This window comes from Copadichromis virginalis, linkage group LG3 (assembly GCF_057382275.1).
Source record: "Copadichromis virginalis isolate Kocher_CV1m ecotype Utaka linkage group LG3, C_Virginalis_male_GT1.1, whole genome shotgun sequence".
NCBI classification, from domain to species: domain Eukaryota; kingdom Metazoa; phylum Chordata; class Actinopteri; order Cichliformes; family Cichlidae; genus Copadichromis; species Copadichromis virginalis.
In genome coordinates, this window is record NC_140620.1 from 13626941 (window position 1) to 13654322 (window position 27382).

The 27382-nt window shown below is 40.0% G+C and overlaps 2 protein-coding genes and 2 long non-coding RNA genes across 7 annotated transcripts; 3 read left to right on the plus strand and 1 right to left on the minus strand.

The window, feature by feature from the left end:
* The first annotated feature begins 2387 nt into the window (after positions 1–2387).
* Positions 2388–5378, plus strand: LOC146712914 (uncharacterized). 4 transcript variants are annotated; one of them, XR_014917438.1, is made up of 5 exons: positions 2388–2434; positions 2556–3171; positions 3530–3682; positions 4047–4137; positions 4742–5378. It is a non-coding gene; the product is annotated as an uncharacterized LOC146712914 (long non-coding RNA). The 4 variants fall into 4 exon arrangements; XR_014917440.1 differs by having other exon boundaries at positions 2411–2687; positions 3108–3171; XR_014917441.1 differs by having other exon boundaries at positions 2411–2687; positions 3136–3171.
* Positions 5379–8963: 3585 nt separating this feature from the next.
* LOC146712915 (butyrophilin subfamily 1 member A1-like) lies at positions 8964–10322 on the plus strand. The gene is made up of 2 exons (XM_085445595.1): positions 8964–9228; positions 9731–10322. The coding sequence occupies exons 1-2, from the start codon at positions 9048–9050 to the stop codon at positions 10066–10068; spliced, it is 519 nt and encodes a 172-aa protein (XP_085301721.1). The 5' UTR covers positions 8964–9047; the 3' UTR covers positions 10069–10322.
* Positions 10323–12385: 2063 nt separating this feature from the next.
* Positions 12386–15182, plus strand: LOC146712916 (uncharacterized). The gene is made up of 2 exons (XR_014917463.1): positions 12386–12859; positions 14588–15182. It is a non-coding gene; the product is annotated as an uncharacterized LOC146712916 (long non-coding RNA).
* A 4719-nt stretch (positions 15183–19901) lies between these two features.
* LOC146712917 (butyrophilin-like protein 2) lies at positions 19902–23525 on the minus strand. The gene is made up of 3 exons (XM_085445637.1): positions 23395–23525; positions 21908–22243; positions 19902–21676 (listed from the first exon to the last, which is right to left on the minus strand). Exons 1-3 carry the CDS (start codon positions 23453–23455, stop codon positions 21498–21500), a joined length of 576 nt encoding a protein of 191 aa, XP_085301763.1. The 5' UTR covers positions 23456–23525; the 3' UTR covers positions 19902–21497.
* Positions 23526–27382: the final 3857 nt, after the last annotated feature.

Genomic DNA, 27382 nt, shown 5'->3' on the forward strand with positions numbered 1-27382 from the left:
GCAAATATGTGATGTCTTGATAAATCGAGCAGATATTTGAAGTTCACACAGCTACATTCTAACATGAAAATATCTTAAAAGTTTATTTTGTGTCCCAGAAAGAGTAATATTTCAAACTCCGCCACTCTGTGTTCCTCCGCCACTGCCTCGTTTGAGCTTTGGACGAAATGGATTCTGGGATATTGCATTTCGTCCTTTCGAGCTGATTGGAGACAAAAACAGCCAATCAGATTTTTTTGCATCCAAGTCTGTGATTGGCTGGTTTTGTGGCACAAATATAACGGTGTACAGAAAGAGTTGAGCGTGCACGGGCAGAAATGTTGAGAGCGTGAGCGACACATTGCGAGCGCAAATACAAAAACTGAGCGAGAGGGGCTGCTATTGTGCGTGTGTATATGGATAATAGCAAACACGGATATACATTTTTTGCATGCAGCAATGAATTTTGTTCACTCAAATTCAGCTTTTCTTCGCTCAAAATAAATTTCTCCTCAAAATGCAACACTTGCACCTGCAAACCTTTTTTACGTGCGCTCAGAATAGTGGCACAAAAATAACGCCATAGTCAGCTGCAACAAGACAACTTACCAACGTGTACGTAATAAGCTGATACTCCTGGGTGCTACACACTACAGTGTACGCTGTACACCTACTTACTGGTTGTGTCGCATCAGTCTGTGTCTCTGAGTTAACTTGTGTTTCTCCTACAGCTCCGGACCGCTAAAAATGCGCGTGCTCTTTGTGAGCTCGTTCCCGGCTCGTAACCAGCGCGTTCTGCCGTCAAGGGCGATCATTGGTTAAATGTGATCATGTGACTGATGCAAGCCAGATCCTTTCATTTAGCAAAACTGTGATTAATAGTTAAATATTATTGTTGAGGGGCACAGACAAGACTCCGCAAAAAATTTTTTAAAGTTGCCTCAACAAAAGGGCACTCTGGGCACCCATCAGGAAAGGGGCGGGTGCTCAAGCCCCTCCAGCCCCCCCCCTCTGCACGTGCCTGCTGTTACACCATCGTAGGTTATACAGGCACTGATCCAATAGGTGTTTTGGCAGCCATCTGCTGTGACTGGTTGGGGGTGACGGAAAAGAGACGAGGGCAGATGGCGACAGGATAAAAGACACACATCAGGAAGAGACAAAGTTTATTACTCCTACTGATTAAATATCACAAACAACAGCCAATACAAACTAAACAACAAGCTAACAGGGGTGCTGCAGTCTTGGAATAAAACTGCAGAGATGATCAGTCTATGAAACCAAAGGTGCGTTTTATATTGGGAGAAGTACCAAAAAATGTAAATAATGGGATATAAACTTGGCACTAGGACAAGCAAATGATTTTAAACTGGGCAGGAAAAATAAGATGCTTTTGAGTGGAGTCTCATGGGTCCCCCAAATATTTGTATCTTTACAAAAAATAATAATAACCAAAGCGCAAAAAAAGAGTAATATTTGGCATAATTAAAACTTGCCTACTAAGAATGACATAAAAATTACATAAAGTAGCACAAACACTTTAATATGCCACGGGTAAATTGAGCTGTGGCATTTTTCCTTTTTAAATCCGCCTTTTTTCTGAGCTAATTGAAAGCTGTTTAGAGATCCGTGGTTCTTTCACAGAAAATGATGCATTACTGTAAACTGAACACAATATAAAGTATTTAAAATGAGTTAAGCTTTACACATGTGCCGCAGTGACATTACTGCAGGTGTGATTCACTGACAATCACTTCCTCACTGAATGTTTCAGTGGTGCAGTTGCTCGGGCCTCTGAATCTCTGTTTTTTTGTATTTACCTGCTGCTGATGCTCCTCATGCTTACCTCTGGTCTTACCTTTGCTTCTTCCCCTCTGCTTGGATCTTCACCCATGTGCCTGTTGGACTGTCCTCTCCTCTGTAAACTCAGAGACCTCCTTGCCCTCCCCATTACACATTCTGGCTAAACTTGATAAAAAAAATACTGTAAACCAATGTGTCCTGCATTTGAGTCCAATTATCATGAACATAATTTCTCTCTTTTTAGTTAATAGATCAGATTGTGTGCTTTATAACATGTTTCCTTTATTTGCCTTTTCTTTCTGTGGTCATGTTAAAAAGCAGAGTGTAGTATATTGTTAGAGAATTGAGCCTGTCCACAGTAAAATAGTCACTTCTTTAAACTTAGTCCAAAATGGTGAGAAGAACCTTAACCTCACCTCAGAGTCTGACCTTAAACAACATTCAGTGTTCTGTTCTTCTTTCTGCTTTGTCCTCTCTTGTTTTCATCCATGTTTCTAGAGTTACATTTATTTATACTTTGTGTCGGCTCAGTGATTTATTTTTCTGTCTGCAGGTAGAAAAATCATTGACGTTTGCAGATGACACAGATGCTGTTATGTTTTCAGTGACTGAATGCACTGAAAAAAAGGGACTGGCCATCTCTTGGATTTATGTAAGCATCTTGCATGTATTTAACACAATTGCCTCATGTTTTAAAGTTAAATGTAACTATATAGTGTAAAAACTACATGATATGCAGAAAGGGTGTATTAAATTGTTCATATCATGTTCAGGTGAAGTAAGTCAATAAGATAGCAACGTTAAATCTCGTGAAACCACGCGTGATTTCATCTCGCGGGCTTTGGATCGTGGTTTAAAAAAGGCATCCATCTCAGTCAAGTCGAGCAGCCAACTCTACGTTTTTGGTATGTCTTGATTTTTTGAATTAATATTTACCATATTTCAGCCAAATGTAGTTAAACGTCTAGAGTGTCGCCATGTAACATGCTAAAAAAGAGCCGTTAGCTTATTTGCTGTTTTATCTGTTGTCAAAGAATTGGCGCTTTTTCATTTGAATTTGTCTTTGGCACAAGAGCCGTAATATCACATTAAACCTAATTACGAGGCACTCATAACATAATTTGGTTTTCTGTGTGAATAGATTTGCCAACTGACTCTTCAGTTACATTGTGTATTTACTGCACCATGGTGTTAGTGAGATTTTGGACATTGAACAGCTTTAGCTAATATCATCAGCGGCATTATGCTAGCTTACATCCCTACCCCTCCTGGCCTCACCTGCTGTCCTTTTGTTTTTGTTTTTGTTTTTTTTGCTGCACATTGAGAGATGACCTCTATTCTGCATTTCACCAGGAGTCAGCTGATGGATTGTGGGTTCAAGGTGTTATGGTAAGAAAGTATATTCTATTTTCGTTTCTGTAACTTAATTATAATAGGTTTTTTATAATTATTAGGTGCATGCATACTCACCCTATTAATACAACTGAGAAATCCAAAATCTGCCATAGGTTTAACTTATACCTGTATGTATTGCCAGAAAGGTGATTACTGGACTCGCATTAATGCACACTTGAACTGAAATGAGGTTGTAACTTGTGGGTTGTTGGGTTGCAAATCAGAAACAAACATCTTTGGATTTTTTTTAATCCCATAAGATCTGGAAACACAGTTTTTATTCAACAAAACATTACTGATTAACCAAGCACAGTGCCTGCTGTTATTTCAAAATAATTTTATGTCATTTCAGATAAAATGCAGCATTCCAGTGCATCCCAACCATGCCTTTACAGTCAAGGTTTCTGACGGAGCTGAGTTTCTCTCTGACAGTCTGCTGAAAGTGTTTGCAAAGTGATTGGGGGAACAGGGCACAAAGCTAAAGGATGTAGCTGCCATTATGACAGTAAGAACTTTAAAATTCTTTAACTACAAAGTGTATATGTATTGCATTAGGTCAGTAAAATTTTTATGCTACATCCATTGAAACAGTCAACTATTACCTGTGAGTAATGATTCCACTAAAAGGATGCCATAATTTTCGTCATGCATTTACTGGCCCACTGAGAAAAATTTATCTTTTTTTAAAAATAAATGTTCTGGAAACTATATATCCATAAAGTTGATGTCAAACAGGAACTTTTGATATTGCTTTGTAGATGCTGGTGTTGCATGTTGACTGGTTTAAAAAGTCAAGAGTTTTTGTCTGGGATCATTTTCTTCTGTGCTACTGAAAAGTTCACAAATCTCTGTTTTCTTTGTTATAATAGTCAAGGATGACATTAATGCTCGGAGTCCCTCATCAAAGTGCTCCGCATCTGTGTGAAAGACAATTGCAACATCTTGGTGCAGGAGTTCATGGTGAGTGTTTTATGAGTAGATTGTGGCTTTGCAACCTTTAAAAATGCATTTAGTTATCCACTTGATCCTCATTGGACTGGTTAGGACCAGTAGTCCTCTTTAATAATTTGAAGTTCACATGAGGCCTGGTAGTGAACTTGGCCGCCGGCCCTTGAGGCCCCACCCCCACCCCTGTATTAGGGGTCACATCAGTGTGAAAAAACTTTAAATTTGTCATTCTAATGAACAAAGGAAAATCCCACCAGTATTTACATTAGCTTTTGTTTGAAAAAAAAAAAAAAAAAGACCAACTGACCAACAGCTAACCAAATTGTGGGGCTGAAAGTCTAAATTCTAACATCTTCTGAGTGACATAGCCTGGATTTCTGATGGGCCGGTGTCTTTCTAACAAAAACTAATGTAAAGCATTTGAAATTATTATGTTTTTCACCCTCTCTTAGAAACTCTGTTAGACCATGAATGGCAGCATGGCAGGCCACTCTTTGGCTATAGCTATTTACTATGTTGCTTGCATTGGTTTAAATTACTCTAACATTAGAACTGGTAGATTCAAAAGAGATGAGTTTAAAAAGGAATCTTAAAGAAATGTTTTGTGTTTAACCAGGACTTGACTGAGGCCACTGCACAGATTGAGAAAACCACAATGAACATCTGTCTCCAGAGATGCGCCAGGCAATGACTTTTCTGATGTTGTTCTTCAAGATCTGGATAACGTGACCTTTGCAGTAGCCATGCTGTTTGGACCTTTTTTATTCCTTCAACATGAGTTACCCATCACAACTCTGCTACACTTTTGAGGTGATTCAATGGGTGGTAATGGAGTTGGATGCAACTCAGCTCTCAAGAAAAGCTCATAACTAAGACAAAACTGCTCCTGCAACGAAGCTCACTGTTATGCATGTGAGGTGACCAGCTCTAGGTGAGAGGACATTTAAATCTCACACTTGTTCTGCTGCATTTTTGAAGCTCAATTCCAGGAACGGATCGCAGGGTTCATTTTTATATACTCTGCAACTGCCATGAGGACGAGCTGTTTTTTGTTGTTGTTTGTTTTTCCTTTTGCTCTGTACAAGTTCTGTTTGTCTGTTTGGCAGCATTTTTAAATTTCTCTTTGTATTTTTTCTTTCTTTTACTAGCGAAGAGATGTAGCGTGAACAGTTATACAGTCTAAATATCCCATATGGGTCGTGTGAAATGGTATTTTCAGTTTCATTCAGTTGAAGTAAAGAACGTTGAATATTTCTAAGTGTGCTGTTTTGAACCAAGATGTCACAGTATGATCAGTGCTGTAATTTTTGACAGTCACTGTATCAATGTTATTTTTGCGTCTCTTGAATAAAGTTTTTGACCTGCAAGTGCTAATTTCTTTAGTTATTGGGGTAAAATGGGTAGTGTTAATAGGAAGGTGTTTGCCAATTCAGTAACCTAATTTAATGTTAATGGAAACTAACATTACCTCAAATTGTTTAGTTATAATTGTTGTTTAACTGAATCTTGATGTCAGAGGCCTTAAATAGAATGTTTTGTATTGTTCTTTCCCAACATTTTTCAAAAGAAACAGTCTAATTTCTTTGCTGCGATTGATTCCAGAGAACACGGAAGAACTGACATTATTTAACTGTTGATTTATATAGATTCAGTAGAGGAGTAATGTCAGTTTAATTCTTTACCTACTGCAGTGAAATTAGACATGTTGTTTTGAAAGGTTACTGGTGGATGCCAGCAACCATCTTGGAAGAGAACAATACAATCTGTTATAAGGCCTCCATTTGAAAATTGTGTATTTGATACTAGAATATAATAGCAAAATGTAATTTGAAGATAACATGTAGTATTTAAGTGACCAAGTAGTATTGGGTAAAAGTTATTGAATCGTGTTGGGATAACGTGAGAAAATTGTGAAGGATTAAAATATTCCAAGAGCTCAAATTACTTCATCAAAACATGTTTAAGTCACATTTTATCAACACAAATTGCACAGGTTTATTGAACATGAATAAATTGTGTTAATTTAACTCAATTGTTTAAGTTGCTGCCAAAGCAAAACATTTGTGTGCAACAAATGTCCACCATTGAATTAAGTAAATCCAACAACATATTTTTTTCAGTGTGGAGATCATTGCAGTTTTCTTTGTTCTTTTTCCACAGATCAGACCACGAGCAGACTGCACTCCAACAACCCCGTCCACACTACATTTGACTGGTACTCACACTGCCCTTGAACATAAACTAAACAACATGTTGATTCCACCATGTTAGAAGATTTATAGAACTATCATATCATCCCCTTTATGCCTCCGTACTTAAGTAAGTACTTAAGTAAGTAAGTACTCATTCACCCCTCTTTCTGTCATGGTATAAAAAGCTCAGGTTTGCACAGACACACATACTACGTCTGAAAAGAAGATCCAAGGTAAAGTGTTGGGTCGGGTAGTGAGACTATGCTTAATGGTAATTTGTGACATGACAATATTGCTGTAATTTCCAGAGAAATTGATGGCGGAAGGAAGAAGATCTTGCACAGTTCATTTTGCACTTGCATTAGAGCATGAAGCAAAGGTGGAGAGTCAGAAGACTGAAACTGACCAGTTGAAACAACAGCAGTTTTTTTTAATCATACGCACTGGACTCTAAACTAAAAAGTGATTATTAAATGTGAAAAAATGTAAAATTGCTGTACTGCATGGTAATTGGTTTGTTTCAGTGTCATGGAGCTGCAGATGTTTTAGAACATAAATCCTGAAAAATGCAACCAAAACCACCCCAAAAAAATTATATATATATATATATAATTTTTTAGGGGTGCAACGATACACAAAATTCACGGTTCGGTTCGGTTCGATACTTTGGTGTCACGGTTCGATATTTTTTCGATACAAAAAAATGTTCATGCCTTTTTAATTTGTCATTTATTAAAATTATAAATATATATTTTAACTCAAACGTGCAGTTTTTAGATTTAATGTTGCTGAAACAACAAAGGGATAAAATAAATCTATCTGATCAAGAAATCACTCATCTTTGGAAAAGAGAGTTTATTACAGAGAAATGTCTCTTTCCAAAATAAAAGCTATACTATACGCTTCTTCTGGGCTATATTCTCAGCAGCATATTAAACATATCAGGTCCCCATAAGGAGAATCATGTGCTAACGGCTGTCTAAATGACTCGGGTAAAGTTTGTAGCATGCGTGCTTGTTGTTTTTGTCTGCTTCCACTTGTCTTTGCACTAGGATGATGTCGGCGTCAATGTGCAGTCATATTCGTTGTGTTCTCACTAGTGCTGTCAGCGTTAATCTCGTTGAAATGACGTTAACGCCACAACACGGCAAATCTCCGTTAACGAGCTACAGCGGATCGCCCCGTGCGTGGGGCTGGACGGCGTCAACACGTTAACAAGCAAACTGCGCTTCACCTCTTCAGTTCTGAAAGCTGATGGAGAGTCTCGGGTGTTTAACTCCCAGTGAGGTTGTGATGCTGGCGGAGGTCCTGAGAGTGGATGACCCACCCTGCTGTCAACTGAGTTACTGAGGTCACATGGCCCGGAAGTGATCCCAGGACTATGTTATAGGTAGCCAACACTTTTTCCATGTTTGAACTTAATGTGACCACTAGAGGGAGGTATGTGCCTCTTAGTGCCATAAGCCAGCTGTGCAGCAGGCAGGTTGTTTGGCTTCATTTTTGCACAATGGGAGGAGGCGCTGTCGCGTCGTCCATGTTTTCTACAGTCATTGATTTGGACACAGCCAATGTGTTTAGTTTTACTCTTCCCCATGTGATGTCATTATGTCCATTTGTGTCAGCTTTTTTCCCAGGTGCCTCCACTTCCCCATCACCTCATATGTGTATGTAAGTCTTCTGTCTCCCTTTGTTCATTGTTGCTTCGTCTGTGTTCCCACCCCCATGTCCTCATAGTCACAGAGTCATAGTGTGTGTCATAGTGCCCTCATATTATCACAGTATGTCATAGTTGTTCATAGGTTTCTTAGTTCTCCTGTCACCAGCCAAATAAAGGCTCGCTTTTGGTTTCAAGTTCCATCTCTCTGCCTATGTCTGTTCGTGGGTCGTCTACATACACTCCACAACAGAGACAGGAGAGGAACCTGATAACAGCTGAACGTTCTTTTGTTCACACGGAAAATAGGTGTGAAAGGCAACATTATAAATTGTTTCCAAAAAAAATTAAATAAAGCTGTTTTATTAAATGAATATATACATAATGCAAATGTGCTCATAAATGAGTTGACTCTGTGTTTTCAGAGTTAACAGATTCATTCAGCGATATTGTCTGGATCTGAAATATTGCAGGTACACGCAGAGTGCAGAGGATTTTTACACATACACTGATAATTGTTTTCTATAAGTCTCTGGGTCAGGAAGTCCAAACATGACGTCCTGAACTGGGCCTTAGAATAAGCTGAAGGATAACATTAGATAATCAAGGCAGGATGTGTTTTTGTGTCCATGTGTTTCTGATTCCAGGAGGAGCAGATACCAGGGGAGGTCAGATGTGGACGGGGAGGATTCGCAGCAGACTGCCACGTTGGATTTGGGAGAAGATAATAATATTTTGTCATTGTCAAAGTATAAAAGCTGTACAGCCCATTTCAGGGTTAGGGTTGGGGTCAAAGTGAAACTAGAAATATTTAGAATCACAATGAGTTCAAAGCGTGAGGAGGTCTGATGTTCCAACAGTGTTCAGGATGAGAATTATTACCTGCAATGCTCCAGTTTGACCTCATGGTGGCAGTGCCGTCTCACTGTTATAATGGCTACACTCAGACTACAGGAGAGAACAAGAGGCTGTACTAAAACTCTGATGTTTTATCGTGTGTTTATGACATCATGCTGACGTCAGCCTGATAATACCTGTTGATTCAACTAAACAGCCAAGGTTTCCAAGGTTCTTAAATGAACCACAAACTACAGGGTAAGAGTGAGCTGCTGAAAGTCAGATCTGTTCTTCAAAGCAGACTTTCAGCTTTATTACAAACTAAGAGTCGGATCAGCACAAATACTGACACAGAGATGGCTGCTGGCACTGCGCTGCTCTGCTGCACTTTGCTGTTTGTCCTTGTCTTCGTCTCTGCAGGTGAGATTGAACTAAACTGAGGTTCTCTCTGAGATAACAAGAAGTACAGGAGGATTATTTTCATCTGGATTCAGTTTGTCTGTGTGTGAAGGAGACACCAGGCTGGGTGGACACTTAACATCTGTAATCCAGCTGTGACAGAGACAAAGAAGTGTAATGTGTGTGTCAGTGTGATGTGTTGTAGTGTCAGGAGTCAGGATGCAGCTACAAAGCTTTTTGTTCAGTGTATACAAACAGCTGTAGCTCCATAAAGGCAGCATGCAGAGACTCACAGTGTCTTATAATGAGAGGCTGCTTTCTCTCACACATTATGTTCACTTATTATCAGCACATGTTGTTGTTTGTGGAAGCTAACATCTTGTAGTTTCTGACACTTTGCATGTTTAGCATGAGGCTAAAATTCCCCCTCAGTGGGTCACTGGTGACCTGCTGGATGTTCAGAGGTTCATTAAATCCAACATGACTAAAAACTCAAATGTCAAAGTGTTGTTTCCTCTTTCAGAGCAGAAAACCATCACAGCTGAGTCTGGACAGGACGTCACTCTGACATGTCGAGCTCCAAACAACAACATTAGAGTAATAAAGTGGGAGAGATTTGACCTGGGAGATGATTATGTGCTTTTGTACCAGGATGGTCTCCCTGATTCAACACACCAGCATCCATCTTTTAAGAACCGGGTGGATCTGCAGGACAGACAGATGAAGGATGGAGACGTGTCTTTGATTCTGAAGGATGTGACGATTAATGATGCTGGAGCATACGAGTGTCGTTTCTTCATGGAAGAAACTCGCTCATGGAAGTCCATCAGCAGCCTCAACCTGATTGTTACAGGTGAGTGAGTAGAGTTGAGTGTGTGTGTGATCAGAGGTGAAGCTGCTTCCTGGTTGTTGATGTGTGTTTGTTGTATGGATGAGCTGGTGGATGTCAGAGGTAGACAGATGTTTCTCCAGCTGTTGTCTTTGTGGCTGGTAGTCTAGAGTTGTAGAGCAGCATTGTTTGGTTAGAGCAGAAACAAAGACATTTATGAATCCGTCTCTTCTTCTCTTGCTCTCTAACTCGTCTGTAAACATGTGTGGGGAAGCTCAATGTTAAAGCCTACAGCTGGAGGGGGAGGGGAGGGGTGAAGCTGGTGGTGAGTCTGTGAAAGTGAATCACAGTCAACTACAGCCCCTTAAATTGCCTTATTACACAATGCTGAGAAAGCATTCGAACGGGTGGAGTGGGATTATCTGTTTTATACTCTAAATAAATTTGGATTTGGCCCTAATTTCATTTCATGGATTCAGTTACTTGACTCCTCACCTATGGCACGTGTTAGAACAAATTTGTTATTCTCTTCTTATTTCCCACTTCTCCGTGGTACGAGACAAGGATGTCCCTTATCCCCTCTCCTTTTGCGTTATCAATTGAACCATTGGCGATTAAAGCCAAGCTGACAGCTGACAGTTGCATTAAGGGCATCTTCAGAGCTGACCAGGAGCACAAAATATCCGTATATGCTGACGATCTCCTGCTGTATATGTCAGAGCCTTTATAACACTGAATAAGCATATCCCTGCATTTATTTGGAACGGCAAAAGTCCATGAATTCGTAAAGATTTCATGCAGAGGACTAGGCCAATGGGTGGATTAGCCTTGCCAATTTTTCAGTCTTATTATTGGGCAGCAAATATTCAAAATATGCTGGATCAGTAATTTTACCACAGAGACTCCAGCTTGACTCCAAATTGACTCATCCAATTGTGGCAAAATGTGCCTATCAGCTTTGTTGAGTTCAGCTCTCCCATTAGAACTGTACACCTATAAATGTAACCCTTTGTTGTATGACTCGCTCAGAATCTGGGTGCAATGTAAGGTTTGGGTTACACTATCAGCTCAAATCATATGTTCCCACCCTCAATGATGGATTCTGCCTTTAAAATATGGGAAGGTAATGGACTTAGAAATATCAAAGACCTTTTTGCAGATGGAATTTTTCTCATTCACGCAGCTCCTGAAGCAGTTTAATGTTCCTCGCAAACATTTTTTCCGCTATTTACAAGTTCACCACTTTGTAAAGAGTCGATTTCCTTCATTTCCAGAAGTACCTGAGGAAACTTCTTTGGATAAAATTATTAATATAAACACTCATAAGAGAGGGGCGATTAAAGAAATGTATGCTATATTATTAGATCTTCAATCTCCTTCTCTCTCCATCCTTAAAGCTCAGTGGGAGAAAGACCTTGGGATGACTTTAACAGATGAGCTCTATGTTTTCTCCATAGGGTACACTCTTCTTCTATATGTGCCAGACATGGGCTGACCCCCTGTGTAACAGATGTAAAGCAGAAACAGGTTCACTCCTTCATAGTTTTTGGACATGCCCCAATCTTCATAACTATTGGGTGTCTACCCATACGGAAAAGATGCATATAAATCTTATAAAGTTTGTATCGGTCTTGTGTGAAGCTTGTATGAAAAGCATACAAGAGTGAAAACAGATTAAGATCCCTTGAAAATCATATAAATGAAACTTGTATGTTTTGGATATTTACTAAAACAATATAAGAAAGTAATGAGAAAGTGGCCACTTTCATGAGTAAATCATATAAGCCTTATATGATTGACTGTATGAAGTAGGCCACATCTTATGCAAGTCTTATAAGTGTTTTCTATTTCTTTTCCATATGGGTATATTTAACACCTTTTCAGAGATATATAACGTTAATTATGATCCCTCTGCTCTAATCTTTGGGGTGATACCTCAAAACATCACTTTGCCAAAATACTATTCAAATTCTTTGCTTCACTCATTGCAAGGCGCCTTATACTTTTAAGATGGAAGCAGGAAGCTCCTCCCACACATGAACAGAGGCTTGCAGAGCTCATGAAGTTTTTGCATTTAGAAAAGATGAGATATACACTGGTAGGTTCAACCACCAAATTTCTTGAGGCATGGCAGCCTTTTCTAATGTACATGGAAACATTTAAAATGACCACATTGTCATGACCAGATACCATCCATCCATTTTATTTTTGTTGTTGTTGTTTGTTTGTTTTTTGTTTTGTAGGGGTTTCTTTAGTTTGTTTGTTTGTTTTCTTTCTGTTATCTTTTGGGGTATTGTAAAAACTGAACAGCAAACTACTGTATGTTCAAAGTTTTGCTATTAACATGCTGCTGTAACTGAAAATAAAATGAAAAAAATAAATAAAACTCAAATGTCAAAGGAAATAAACAAAATATTTAAAGTCAACCATTCTGATCATAATTGCACTTTGACCTTTAACCTCTCTGCTCTGTGTTGTTTCATCTTTCAGATCAGAAAACCATCACAGCTGAGTCTGGACAGGACGTCACTCTGACATGTCGAGCTCCAAACAACAACATCTTCGCTCTAGAGTGGGAGAGAGCTGACCTGAAGTCAGGAAATGTTCTTTTCCGAGTTGGTTGTGATATTATTCTATACGACCAGCATCCATCTTTTAAGAACCGGGTGGATCTGCAGGACAGACAGATGAAGGATGGAGACGTGTCTTTGATTCTGAAGGATGTGACGATTAATGATGCTGGAACATACGAGTGTCGTTTCCTCATGGTAGAAGCACGCTCATTCAAACACAGCTTCATCAAACTGGTTGTTGATCCTCCAGGTGAGTGAGTAGAGTTGAGTGTGTGATCAGAGGTGAAGCTGCTTCCTGGTTGTTGATGTTTGTTTGTTGTATGGATGAGCTGGATGTCAGAGGTAGACAGATGTTTCTCCAGCTGTTGTCTTTGTGGCTGGTAGTCTAGAGTTGTAGAGCAGCATTGTTTGGTTAGAGCAGAAACAAAGACATTTATGTCTCTTCTTCTCTTGCTCTCTAACTCGTCTGTAAACATGTGTGGGGAAACTCAATGTTAAAGCCTACAGCTGGAGGGGGAGGGGAGGGGTGGAGCTGGTGGTTGTGAGTCTGTGAAAGTGAATCCTGCCGGTGCCATAGCTGCTGAAAACGTACTTAGTGCAGACACAAAACGTCCATCAGCTTCAAAGTGTGTTAGAAAAATGTCCACATGGTGACTGATGGATGAGAGAGGTCCCATTGTTGTTGTTGTGCACAAATCATTGAACAACACAAACACTTAGAGCTGCTTTCAGTGCTGCCTGTTTTGTTACTGCACACATTTCTGATGGTCCTACAGTCCAACGTAGCAAACGTCTCCCTGAAGCCTCTTCTTAGAGACCAAAGGTTGGATCAGAGCGAGCAGCTGAAAGGACACATCTATGAATGCAGTCAGAGACTTTCTCACAACCTCACACTTCATCTGATCACATTTACACTCAGGTTCTCTGTTAGTCACTGAGATTACAGACTCGCACATTTAAAATAATCTGAATGTTGGATCAGATGAAGTTAATATTTTTTATTTCTTGAACATATGTTTAATTAGCATGTTGCTAAAGCTTTAAGTAATGCACTGGTGACCTGGTGTATGTTAACAGGTCAATTAATCAAATCCAGAATAACTCAAATGTAAGCTAAACAGCATAAATATTAAACATAAACAACATCATATTTCCCCCATGGCACAGTCCACTCAGCACTTCCTGGAGTTTCTCATTTGATCGTTCATTGACACTCATGACTTACAGAGACTCTGATCATCAAACACAGGAATAAAACAAGCAGTGAGCACAACAAAGGATTATTAAAGAAGGAATATTAACTCTATTCTAACTCTAGTAACTCTACACCAGGAAACCACCAAATCTTCTGCAAACGTGATTTTAACCAGTCAAAATGTTTTTGGATATTTATTCAGTGTAGAAACCTAAAAAGTCAGTTTTTTTTAGATGTTTGGTTGTTTTGAACAATTATATCAAACTGTAAGTATGATGTTTGGTATATAGTATTATATATTGCATGGTATTGATATATTGCACTGTTTGAAGTGCTTGGTATATAAAAGTAGTAAACTGTGTACACAGTGTTTGGTGTGACAGAGCTGTTGTCACTGAATCACAGGTTCAGATGTTTCAGCCTCATAATAAACAAACACGTTTTCAGAGACTCGAGGATTTGACCTTCCAAAAGTCTCAGACATGTTTTAATGAGCTCTCACAGTCTGCAGCCAAACAGGTCAAATTATAAAGAACAGCTGGATCAACCCAACATGACCTCTGACCCCGAAGCAGCTGTTAGACCTGTGTATTTGAAAAAAATTATGATTTTTTTATGGTGAAAGCAAGATTCCAGACTGCAGTTTTGGTCAGATCATGTTTTTAAATAAAAAGCAGAAAAATCAACATTAACATTTTCTCACTTTATAAATGTTATGAATGATTTTTTCATCTAATCTCCTGAACTAGAAGAGGACACCTCACAGCTGTTTCTCACCTGCAGGTCAGCCAGGAGGACACAGAGATGAACTGTGAGTCGGACGATCTGAGGACAGACAGAAACTCTCCTGAACATCCAGCAGTCGACTCTGATGATCATCATGTTCAGACTCGGACCAACAGTGTGTGTCTGTGCTGTCAGTGACTCTGAACTACAGTTTATTCATCTTGTTCATGAGATTTACTGACACAAAGTCAAACTGTGTTACAAACACACATGAATTTCTGATCTCAGAGTCAGTGAGTGTTGGAGCTTCAGGTTAGGCAAATTAACTATTTTATGTTGGTGTGATTGTTTATTAGCTTCATGTGACTTTTTCTTCTTTAAGTACAGTCCACTGGAAAACACTTTGTATAAAAATCATCTCTTTGGCTGACATTGTTTTTAGTTTGTAAACCAATCTTACCCAGTTTAACAGATTGTACAAACTGTTAACGTCTCTCTCTGATCCTGCACTGAGAAGTTTGACAACCTCTTCAACTTTTCTTTAACATGACACACTGTTCAGCTCAGATTTAAACTGCTTTGACCTTTGACACCAGCAAAACATCCTGAACAACTTTGCTGGGTTGAGACCTGATTACTTTTCATAAACAGACCCATGAGACTCAAAAATATGAAACATATTGTCACATTTATACTGTTGTATAGATGATGCAAACTTTTGTACACTGGTGCTCTTTTGGGTGAAGTTTGACTCATTTGTTTAGATGGATTTTCAGATCCACCAGTTTGGCTCAAGTTAGAAACATTGTGATTTTAGGGAAAATTGCCACTCATAATGTATAAATATACACATCATGTTTGTGTGGATTTGTAATGAGACAGCAGTGAAGCAGTGAAGTCATCCTGTTGCCCACAGAAACAGACTGTGAATTAGTAAAGTAACACATGGAGCGCATGAGGAACAAAGGTCATACATGTATCTCCTGAAGTGGATTCTGGGTCTCTGACTTCCTCCCACAGTCCAAAGACATCAACGGGTGTTTTTTATTTATCCGTGTATGCTGTGTGTGAATGTGTGGTTCCTACAGAACTTAATGGTCAGTAACACTAACATGTAAACATGAGTACATCACATCAGCACATGAAAGAACAACAGTGTGGCATTAATATTACAGCAGTGAGGACAGTGTGATGAACTGATGCTCTGATCTCTGGTCTGACCAAAGCTTTAACTCCAAACATCTCTCCACTGTTAGAGCTTCTGCACTGTTTCAGGTTCAAATCATGGTTCATACTTTCATGGCCTGATGGTGTGACGCCTCCACCTACATCACTGAACTGCTCCACTTCTGTACTCTTCTCTCTGTGGCCTTCTTGAAACGTCCTCTTGGTGTTTGTGGGGTTTTTCTCAGTTCATGTGTGCCTTATAAGAGTTTGTTTTTTAAAGACAATGACAATCAGTGAATTCCTTCTGTGATTGAATGAAATATGAGCACTATGTAAGTGTGTAAGTGTTAATAAAGATTTACATGTACCTGTTGAATTCTCTTTTCATTGTTTTTGTCCCTCCAATAACAGACAAACCTCTGTTTCTGAAGTGCCTTAGAGCAACGTCTTCCTCTGTAACTGAATGCTGTGGGTAAACATGTCTTTACTTCTGTGCCTGAAAACAACATCTCCCTGTAGAAAGTGAAGGCTGAGCTCACTCAGATCACTCAGTCAGATCAACTGAGCTTAGAAATAAACTGATTTGTTGATTTTACAATGCTGTGATTGCAGCTATTCCACAACTCTCTCTGTTAATGGTGTACATGGACACTGATTAAATGGTCATTGATCAATCATCATTATTCTTTCGGATAGCGATTGAGATTGCGGATAGAAGTGGCAGAAATGGGCTTCCTCCAAAGAGTGGTTGGCCTCTGCCTTAGAGATAGGGTGAGCAGTTTGGCTATTGGAGGGGCTCAGGGTAGAGCTGCTGCTCCTTCACATCGAAAGAAACCAGTTGAGGTGGTTTGGGCATCTGACGAGGATGCCTCTTGGGTGAATTGTTCCATGCATGTCCCACAAGAAGGAATCGAATGGAACTGAAGAAATCACTTGGAAGAGTGACAAAGCATTTCTCCAATTGAATGCGTCCAGATAAACAGAATCAACCTTTTGTGACACTTTTATAATGTTCAACACGATTACTAACAGATAACACACCCAGTGCACTAAACTCACTGTGTGCAGGACTTTGTTTGGTGTTTACATAAACGGTAAATGGTCTGAATTTCTATAGCGCTTTACTAGTCCCTATGGACCCCAAAGCGCTTTACACTATATTCAGTCATCCACCCATTCACACACTGGTGATGGCGAGGCATACAGTGGGGCAAAAAAGTATTTAGTCAGCCACCGATTGTGCAAGTTCCCCCACTTAAAATGATGACAGAGGTCAGTAATTTGCACCAGAGGTACACTTCAACTGTGAGAGACAGAATGTGAAAAAAAAATCCATGAATCCACATGGTAGGATTTGTAAAGAATTTATTCGTAAATCAGGGTGGAAAATAAGTATTTGGTCAATAACAAAACTACAACTCAATACTTTGTAACATAACCTTTGTTGGCAATAACAGAGGTCAAACGTTTACTATAGGTCTTTACCAGGTTTGCACACACAGTAGCTGGTATTTTGGCCCATTCCTCCATGCAGATCTTCTCGAGAGCAGAGATGTTTTGGGGCTGTCGCCGAGCAACACGGACTTTCAACTCCCGCCACAGATTTTCTATGGGGTTGAGGTCTGGAGACTGGCTAGGCCACTCCAGGACTTTCAAATGCTTCTTACGGAGCCACTCCTTTGTTGCCCGGGCGGTGTGTTTTGGATCATTGTCATATTGGAAGACCCAGCCTCGTTTCATCTTCAAAGTTCTCACTGATGGAAGGAGGTTTTGGCTCAAAATCTCACGATACGTGGCCGCATTCATTCTGTCCTTAACACGGATCAGTCGTCCTGTCCCCTTGGCAGAAAAACAGCCCCATAGCATGATGTTTCCACCCCCATGCTTCACAGTAGGTATGGTGTTCTTGGGATGCAACTCAGTATTCTTCGTCCTCCAAACACGACGAGTTGAGTTTATACCAAAAAGTTCTACTTTGGTTTCATCTGACCACATGACATTCTCCCAATCCTCTGCTGTATCATCCATGTGCTCTCTGGCAAACTTCAGACGGGCCTGGACATGCACTGGCTTCAGCAGCGGGACACGTCTGGCACTGCGGGATTTGATTCCCTGCCGTTGTAGTGTGTTACTGATGGTGACCTTTGTTACTTTGGTCCCAGCTCTCTGCAGGTCATTCACCAGGTCCCCCCGTGTGGTTCTGGGATCTTTGCTCACCGTTCTCATGATCATTTTGACCCCACGGGATGAGATCTTGCGTGGAGCCCCAGATCGAGGGAGATTATCAGTGGTCTTGTATGTCTTCCATTTTCTGATGATTGCTCCCACAGTTGATTTTTTCACACCAAGCTGCTTGCCTATTGTAGATTCACTCTTCCCAGTCTGGTGCAGGTCTACAATACTTTTCCTGGTGTCCTTCGAAAGCTCTTTGGTCTTGGCCATGGCGGAGTTTGGAGTCTGACTGTTTGAGGCTGTGGACAGGTGTCTTTTATACAGATGATGAGTTCAAACAGGTGCCATTCATACAGGTAACGAGTGGGGGACAGAAAAGCGTCTTACAGAAGACGTTACAGGTCTGTGAGAGCCAGAGATTTTCCTTGTTTGAGGTGACCAAATACTTATTTTCCACCCTGATTTACGAATAAATTCTTTACAAATCCTACCATGTGAATTCATGGATTTTTTTTTCACATTCTGTCTCTCACAGTTGAAGTGTACCTCTGGTGCAAATTACTGACCTCTGTCATCATTTTAGGTGGGGGAACTTGCACAATCAGTGGCTGACTAAATACTTTTTTGCCCCACTGTACCTACATTGTAACCACAGCGGCCCTGGGGCGCACTGACAGAGGCGGGGCAAAATGAAAACAAACTACAAACTGCTGAGCTGTTGAACAGGCTGATCCAGCCTTTAGTCTGAGCTGCAGTCAGTCACACAAACGGGTTGAACAGGGTGTGTTCTGTGCAGCACCTGCATGTAAAACAGAAGCAAAGCTGTTCCTGTGAAATGAAACTGAAAGCCTGTCTGAGCGTCTCCCTGTAGAAAATGGAGGCTGAGCTCAGTCAGATCACTCAGCCTGCAGACAAATGGAGGCGTGTTTGAGACGTGCAGATAAACAGTCAGCTTTGTGTCGGCCTCTGAGGGCTCAGGGCCGTCCTGATTTCATGTTATCAAGTGCATGACGGCTCTCTGCAGACACTTTGAGTCCTTATGCACATTTTCACGAGTCCTCATCTCTGTGGACCTGAAGGGATTACCCACAGTTCATAGTGCTGTGATGGTGAAAGCATTAAGAACAAGGATGGAAAATAAATAAATAACCAAACTGAAGGTTCAGAGGAATGTAGCTCATCACAAATGCTTCATGATGAAGTTTTCACAATGATGAATAATTTGATTATTTTACAGTTTCTTCCTGTAAAGTTAGAGCCTGAAAACAGACAAAATCAAACACTAAAGTCAGATCACACGACGAGGTCTGAGGGACCACGACAGTTAGCATCACAGCAGAGGTGACAAAGTGCTTTCTGTGGCCTGTTTATCTTCAGTTCTTTGAATTTAATTAGACATTAATTTCATTAATTAGAATTAATTTCAGTACATTAAACATTAGCAGAAGGATGGAGAGCGTGCTATATGTATTTCTTGCACTTGCACAAACACAAACAGCAGCTCTTCTTTTTTTTGCCACTCAATCTAGAAGAGAATTTAGATCAAGAAATTTCCACGATCATTATGATTTGATTTGATTTTATAGGAAATGCAGTTTGACGTGTTTCCAATACTGAGGATGAGGATACACTATAAAAAATTTAAAGCTACTGTTAGTTTTCCTGTCTTGTAAAAAGTAAAGTTTTTGTTCATGCACAGAAAATGAATATTTTTCAGATTTCAATGGACTTTCTGTCATTTTTGTTTTGTTTTGTTGGGGTTAAAACGATGCCACCTTAAAATGAAACTGAAAAATAAATATTGACATTAAGACAAGAAAAAAGTTTTCACACTTACATCTTTTTTTTTCTTTTTTGCTTACAGTTTTTTTTTTCAGTTTCAGTTTGCTGGCACTGTTTTGGCGTCTGGGGGCACGATTGTTAATAACAAACACACAAATATTACATCTTTTGAATCTGTGATGACATGTGACAATATGATGAAGTTCACATGATGTAGCTTCTCTGCCAACAACACAAATGAAAGAATAAATAATTTAAACCAAAGTAAGAGTTTATTGTTCAAATACAGAGACACTCTCACACTGACCTTTGTTGTTTGTTCTCTGTCCTTCATACAAACATTTGGGGCTTACAGACTCTGTGAACACTGAGTTTTCAGGCTTTTCTAATGCTGTGTGAGCAGCAGGAAAATACAATCAGAGCATAAACACACATACATACAAGGTCAAAGACGAGTAGCTACACTTTTTAAACGCAATAACTGATCACTTATGTGAAGTCAGCGAGTACCGAGGTGAACTTTTCTTATCTTTGAGATCTATTGAAACAACTACATTAAATCATACTGCTGAGTGACAACAATAGCGTTATCTAAGGTTAGAGGGTTACCTAGGCAACCAGGGATGTGCATAACCATCTGTCAGCTACAAATTGATGCATGAACGATGGGATGAGTTCATACTTGGATGTAATTTTAGTGAAACAGCTGATCGAGGATTAGTGTTGTTGAGGTTTTGTGGTCCACAGCTCACACTCACATAATGAGGTCATATTTGATCTTATAAACAAAAACACTGATCCCAGGTCTGTAACACTGTTCATGGATACTGAGGGTAAACAACACACACAGCTCACAAAGATAAAGAGAAAACTGAAACCAGATCTTGATGATTGAAACATTCAGGTGTGAAAAACTTCATAAATATGTAATCTGAGCTCAAAATGATGTAACTACAGTCAGTGGAAACAAAACCATCAAAGTGAAAAATGTTCAAGTGTTGATTTCATTTGTTTGAAGAGTTAAAAGTAGGCGTGCACAACAAAATGTCTCAGTGAGCTGTGTCACACTCAAAGTCAGAGCTTTCTGTGTCAGAAAGAGGCTAAATCACCATGGTAACTGATGGTGAAAGATCACCTGGTCAGGAGCATTTCATGTTCAGAGTTTTGTTTTTAAATCAGCTGTTAGAGCCACGTTTTCACTGTGATGTCGATTCTCTGCTGGAGGAAATGTTTCATATGTGCAGCTTGTTAAACTGTAACTTGCTGAAGCCACTGAGTGAAGCTAAACTGCACATCACACTGTTACAATGTACCTGTATTCATGTAGTGGAGACATTGGTGAAGTTATCAGTGAGTAACGTCTCTGATTGGACTGGGTGGCGCTCACAGGGACCATTTTGTGTAGAAGAAAAGTCACATGATACATGAAACGCTCCTTTTCATCTGAGCGTGCTCAGAGCCTGAAGCAGAGAAAGGTGATAATCACCACGGTGATACCTGCTGTCTCTGACTGCAGTTTCAGGTTTAGTTGAGCCAGCTAACACAAAGAAAGCCTGACTGTGTTGAAGTTGATTTGTAGTCACAGCCCTCTGGATGTTCCAGTTACTATGAAATGTAAAGACTGTTTTTAAAGATGAAACTCGTCCACTGAGATGAGCTGTCAGCAAAAACAGAAGCAGCCATTAAAGATAAAACTGAAATAAACCTACAGTGCTGTGGGCCTGCTGTCTGTGCTCAGTTCATCTGTTTCTGCAGGATTTTAAACACTGACAACACCCAGAACTCTGAACAGCAGCAGCAGACTCAAAGCTGGAAAAACCTCTGAGACATTTTAAACCTGCTGCACTTAAACAGGAGGCTGGTTTGTTTCCACTCTCTGCTGTTGTTTATGTTTTCTGTAGATCAAAAAACCAACAACAGCAACAACAACAAGAAGCAGAGCAGAAACTGACAGACCAACAATCAGTCCAACAGATCCATCCTCCTTCTCTTTGTCTTCATCCTTCTCTTGTCCTCCTGTCAGACCTGCAGGTGAGAAACAGGTGTCAGCTGTCAGGTAGGTGATGAGTGAAGAACAGAACAGAATCCATTTGCTCTTCAAACTGCTGTCAGACATTATCTACTGCACTCTGATCACATCACTCAGACCAGCTGCTTTCTACAAAGTCTCATCAGCAACATCTTTAGAAACAAACATCAACAACCAGGAAGCAGCTTCACCTCTGATCACACACACACTCAACTCTACTCACTCACCTGGAGGAACAACATGAAGGTGGATGCTGCTGATGAACTTCCATGAGCGTGTTTCTTCCATGAAGACACGACACTCGTATCTTCCAGCATCATTAATCGTCACATCCTTCAGAATCAAAGACACGTCTCCATCCTTCATCTGTCTGTCCTGCAGATCCACCCGGTTCTTAAAAGATGGATGCTGGTCATCTGGAACAAAGTGACCGTCCCGGTAAACAAGCACATATTCATCTCCCAGGTCAGCTCTGCTCCACTCTAAAATAATGATGTTGTTGTTTGCAGCTCGACATGTCAGAGTGACGTCCTGTCCAGACTCAGCTGCGATGGTTTTCTGGTCTGAAAGAGGAAACAACACAGAGCAGAGAGGTTAAAGGTCAAAGTACAATTGTTCACTTCTACAGCAGCCAATCAGAAACACACAATAAAAGATTGTCTTCTGTTATTAGATGATGATCTTTGATTGTGTTTCTTCTTGTGTCCCTTCAGGCGTCACCACAGCGAGTCTTCTCCTCCTCCTCACCTGATCCCGAGCATCTTCATCAGGGCTGATTTGTGACAGAAGGACAGCAGCAAGAGTGAAAGGGAAGGTTTGAAGATGGCAGTGAGCTGCTGTCATGTTTGCTTTGGAGACTCTGACACAAAGACAGGAGGCCGAGCTGAACATGTTCAGATTTTCATTGAGAGCAGAATGGACGAGATTATGAACGAGTTCATCAGAGGGAAGCTCAGGCTGAGACGTTTGGAGACAAAGTTCATGAGCAAAGACTGAGACGGATGAAAAACATCATCTGAAAAACAAATCTTTGGTTTTAGAATCTGTTAGTTTGATAAAATGTTGTTGATGGACGAGTTCATTGAGACTCTGGATGTCTGTCAGACTGAGTCACTGCTTTTTATTGTAACAGCTGTACTGATGCTCCTGAATCTGGCCTCTGACACAAACCTCCAAACAGTAAGAATGAAAAAAGAATAAAACTATTAAAACTCTTCAAGCAATAAATAATCAAACCTGAAAAAGAAGAAAATCATCTGGAAACTAAACTGAACTAAACACAAAAAGTCCAAATGGAATAAAAACTCAAACTAATGAGAAAAACTACAATAACTCTGTTCCACAAACAACAACATGTGCTGATAATAAGTGAACATAATGTGTGAGAGAAAGCAGCCTCTCATTATAAGACACTGTGAGTCTCTGCATGCTGCCTTTATGGAGCTACAGCTGTTTGTATACACTGAACAAGAAGCTTTGTAGCTGCATCCTGACTCCTGACACTACAACACATCACACTGACACACACATTACACTTCTTTGTGTCTGTGCTGCAAACTGCACCAACACACAGACTCCACCCAGCTTTGTGTCGATCGCAACACTGAATGAGTAACAAACTACTTCTTAGAGAAATATAATCAGCATGTAAACCAGACTGAGACTCTTTATCTCAGAAATAAACTCAGTTTAGTTTCTATCAGTTAAATCTCACCTGCAGAGACGAACAGGACAAACATCAGCGTGGAGCAGAGCGACGCAGTTACAGCAGACATGTCCGTGTTCTCTGTTTCTGCTGATCTGACTCTTAGTTTGTCCTAAATGTCTGAGTCTGTTGGTGTTTTCACTGAACAACTGGACCTGAGTTTAAACCTGAACACATCAGATTAAATTAAAGGTTTAAATAAAGCTAAAGCTGCGGCTCAAACTCTTCCGTGTCTTTGAGGACGTGGCGTTAGAGTGACGTTTGGTAGGTTGGACTGAGGATGCGCAGAAATGAGTGCGTCACAACAAACGAGGCGAAGTAGAAAAGTTTTAGTGTTCAGTTGTTGAACGATCTCCACAGAACAAAATCAGAACCTCTCATGTGTCGTCATGTACGAACAGTTTGTGTTTCAGTCGCTGAAGCAGAAGAACGTTTTGTTTCTGACGGCAGTTTGATTCTTGTTTCATCGCCACAAACAGAAAAACTGAAATAATATGAAAATAAGTCTCAGGGAAATATTTTTACTGTGCAGCCAAAACTTCCTGTTTTATCTCAGAGTTAAATCTCACCTGCAGAGACGAACAGGACAAACATCAGCGTGGAGCAGAGCGACGCAGTTACAGCAGACATGTCCGTGTTCTCTGTTTCTGCTCATCTGACTCTTAGTTTGTCCTAAATGTCTGAGTCTGTTGGTGTTTCACTGAATAACTGAACCTGAGTTTAAACCTGAACACATCAGACTAAATTTAAGGTTTAAATAAATCTGAATGTCCCTGAGGGTTAGAGCTGATCTGTTGTTCAGCTGCTCGTTTAAACTCAACACTTTGAAGATGCTTTGAAAGTCTGATATGTTCGACCAATATAATTTGAATTTTCTACCAATGATCTTTCAGGCTTTTCATGGTTAACATCCACTGAAAATGAAATTATATTTTAAATTTAGTTTCACTCGTTTTTGGAGTTTCTGTTCAAATATTTTTGTGGGTTGATGTTAACCAAACGTTAACCAAGAAAACTGAAACGTTTTACCTAAAAAACTGAAAATCTCTGTTCTTTATGGAGAACCAGTGAGTCCTACTTCCTGTGTCTAGTTTTACTTCGTCTGTCTCGTCCTCTGTGATTGGCCCATGAAGGTTATAGTTTCAGATGGTGATGAGTAGATGACACATGGAGTGTGTGGCACATTCACTTTGCTGTGTTGACACTGTGTTGGTGTGACACTGAAGGGCGATTAATTAATAATTGCCAACAACCTGGATAAAGAGTGTGAGACTAAACTTGGGTGATTCATTCTGACAGCTCTGTACTGTACTGTGTTACACGAGCGCTGATGGCTCACGTCTGCTTGTAGATCAGCTGATCACAGCCTGGAAACAGCTGGAGCTCACAAAACAAATGATTCTGACTTATTTCTTTATCCCTGCTGCACTCAGTCGTAGAGTTCCTCTACCTGCCACATCCACTTTAACCCCAGACTACCTTTTACTGAGTACTACGGTAGGACCTGAGTACTTTTCAGAGCCTATAGTTTTCATTTTTACTTCAGTAAAGAAGTTTAATGAGTACTTCAGCTATTACCGGAGTATTTGTACAGCTTGAGTATCTGTACTTCTTAACTACAGATTTTTTTTTTTTTACTTTTGTCCCTCTGAAAGTGTCTAATTATCAGTAATTATCTATTATTTACTGAATAATATGTAGAATATAAAGCAGAAGCTGTGGATGACTTACTGTAGTCAGGAGTTCAGGAGAATCCTCAGAGTTTCTGCTCCTCATCATGATGGAAACATGAAAACATGTTGATGCTCTTTGAGCTGGAATCAGTCCAAAGCAGCCGTGAGTGTGAACCAACAGACATCATTATAATAAATCTGACATGAATCCTGATAGAAATCCTGCTCACTGACCTCTCTAACTGTAACTCTGTCACTGACACATCTGCCAACATCTGTTCCTGTAACAGCTTAGAGGAGGAGTTCAGCACTTTCTGATTATTATCAGAAAAATCAGAACAGGAGGGGCTGAAAGCGGCGAGGCAAGTTTATTTATATAGCACAATTCAACAACAAGGTGATTCAAAGTGCTTTACAGAGACATTAAAAAACAAAAACAATAAAAAGCATGATTTAAAAAAACTGTAGATAAAATCAGTAGTTAAAATATAAGTTTTGAACTTTAAGCTTAAAAGTGTGGATTTGGTGCTTTATTTGTTTCAGCTGATCTGAGGCTTTCTGGGAGTTTGTTCCAGATATAAGGAGCATAAAAGCTGAATGCAGCTTCTCCGTGTCTGGTTCTGACTCTGGGAACTGATAAAAGACCGGATCCAGATGACCTGAGGGATCTGGAAGGTTCATACTGGGTCAGGAGGTCACTGATGTATTTTGGTCCTAAACCATTCAGAGCTTTATAGACCAGCATCAGAACTTTAAAGTCTATCCTCTGACGGACAGGCAGCCAGTGTAAGGACCTCAGAGCTGGACTGATGTGGTTCACTTTTTTGGTCTTAGTGAGGACTCGAGCAGCAGAGTTCTGAATGAGCTGTAGTTGTCTGACTGATTTTTTTAGGTAGACCTGTAAAGATGCTGTTACAGTAATCAAGCCTACTAAAGATGAATGCATGGACTAGTTTTTCCAGGTCCTGTTGAGACATCAGATCTTTTATCCTTGAAATATTCTTGAGGTGATAGTAAGCTGACTTTGTTATTGTCTTAATGTGTTTTTCTAAGTTTAGGTCTGCGTCCATCACTACACCCAAATTTCTCGCCTGGTTTGTGGTTTTTAGATGTATAGATTGAAGTTCTCTGGTGACCTGTAATCGTTTTTCTTTGGCGCCAAAGACTATTACCTCAGTTTTGTTTTTGTTTAGCTGGAGAAAATTTTGGCACAACCAGTCATTGATTTCCTCAATGCATTTACCAAGAGCCTGTACAGGGCCTCGGTCTCCTGGTGACATTGTGATATATATTTGTGTGTCATCTGCATAGCTGTGGTACTTTATTTTGTTGTTCTTTATAATCTGTGCCAGTGGGAGCATGTAGATGTTAAACAGAAGGGGTCCCAAGATGGAACCTTGGGGAACTCCACGTGTGATACTAGTCTGCTCAGATGTGAAGTTACCTATTGATACAAAGTATTTCCTGTTTTCTACGTATGTTTTGAACCAGTTTAGTACAGTTCCTGAAAGACCTGTCCAGTTCTCCAGTCGTTTGAGTAATATGCTGTGGTCAACTGTATCAAATGCTGCACTGAGATCCAGTAAAACTAGGACTGACATTTTTCCACTGTCTGTATTCAGACATATGTCATTAAACACTTTGGTCAGAGCGGTTTCAGTGCTGTGGTTCTGTCTAAAACCTGACTGGAAGGCATCGTAGCAGTTATTCTGTTTTAAGAAGTAACTGAGCTGTTGAGAAACTGCTTTTTCAATGATCTTACTTAAAAACGGGAGATTTGAGATCGGCCTGTAGTTGTTCATTTGTGTCTTGTCAAGATTGTCCTTTTTCAGTATAGGTTTGATTACAGCAGTTTTTAGTGGTTCTGGAAACACACCTGATAATAAAGAAAAGTTGACGATCTGTAACAGGTCTGACTCTAAAGTCTTTGAGACCTTTTTGAAAAAACTTGTTGGCAGGACATCTAAACAGCAGGAGGAGGAGTTCAGTTGACCTAAGATGTCCTCCAGGTCTTTGCTGTTAATCGGGTGAAACTGTTTCATGGTGTTTAAACAGTTTTTCGGTGGACACAGTACATATCCTGGATCTGCTGTTGATGTACCAATTGCTTGTCTAATCTTTTGGATTTTTTCTGTGAAGAATTTGGCAAAGTCATTGCAGGCCATGGTCGAATGAAGTTCAAGCTCAGCTTTCCTACACTCTCTTTTTTCATTTTTCACCAGTGTGGAGTTTCTCCATGGAGACTTTTTCCTTCCAGAGATAACCTTCACCTTAATGGGAGCAATAGTGTCCATTACATTTAACATGTTAGCATTGAAGCTATT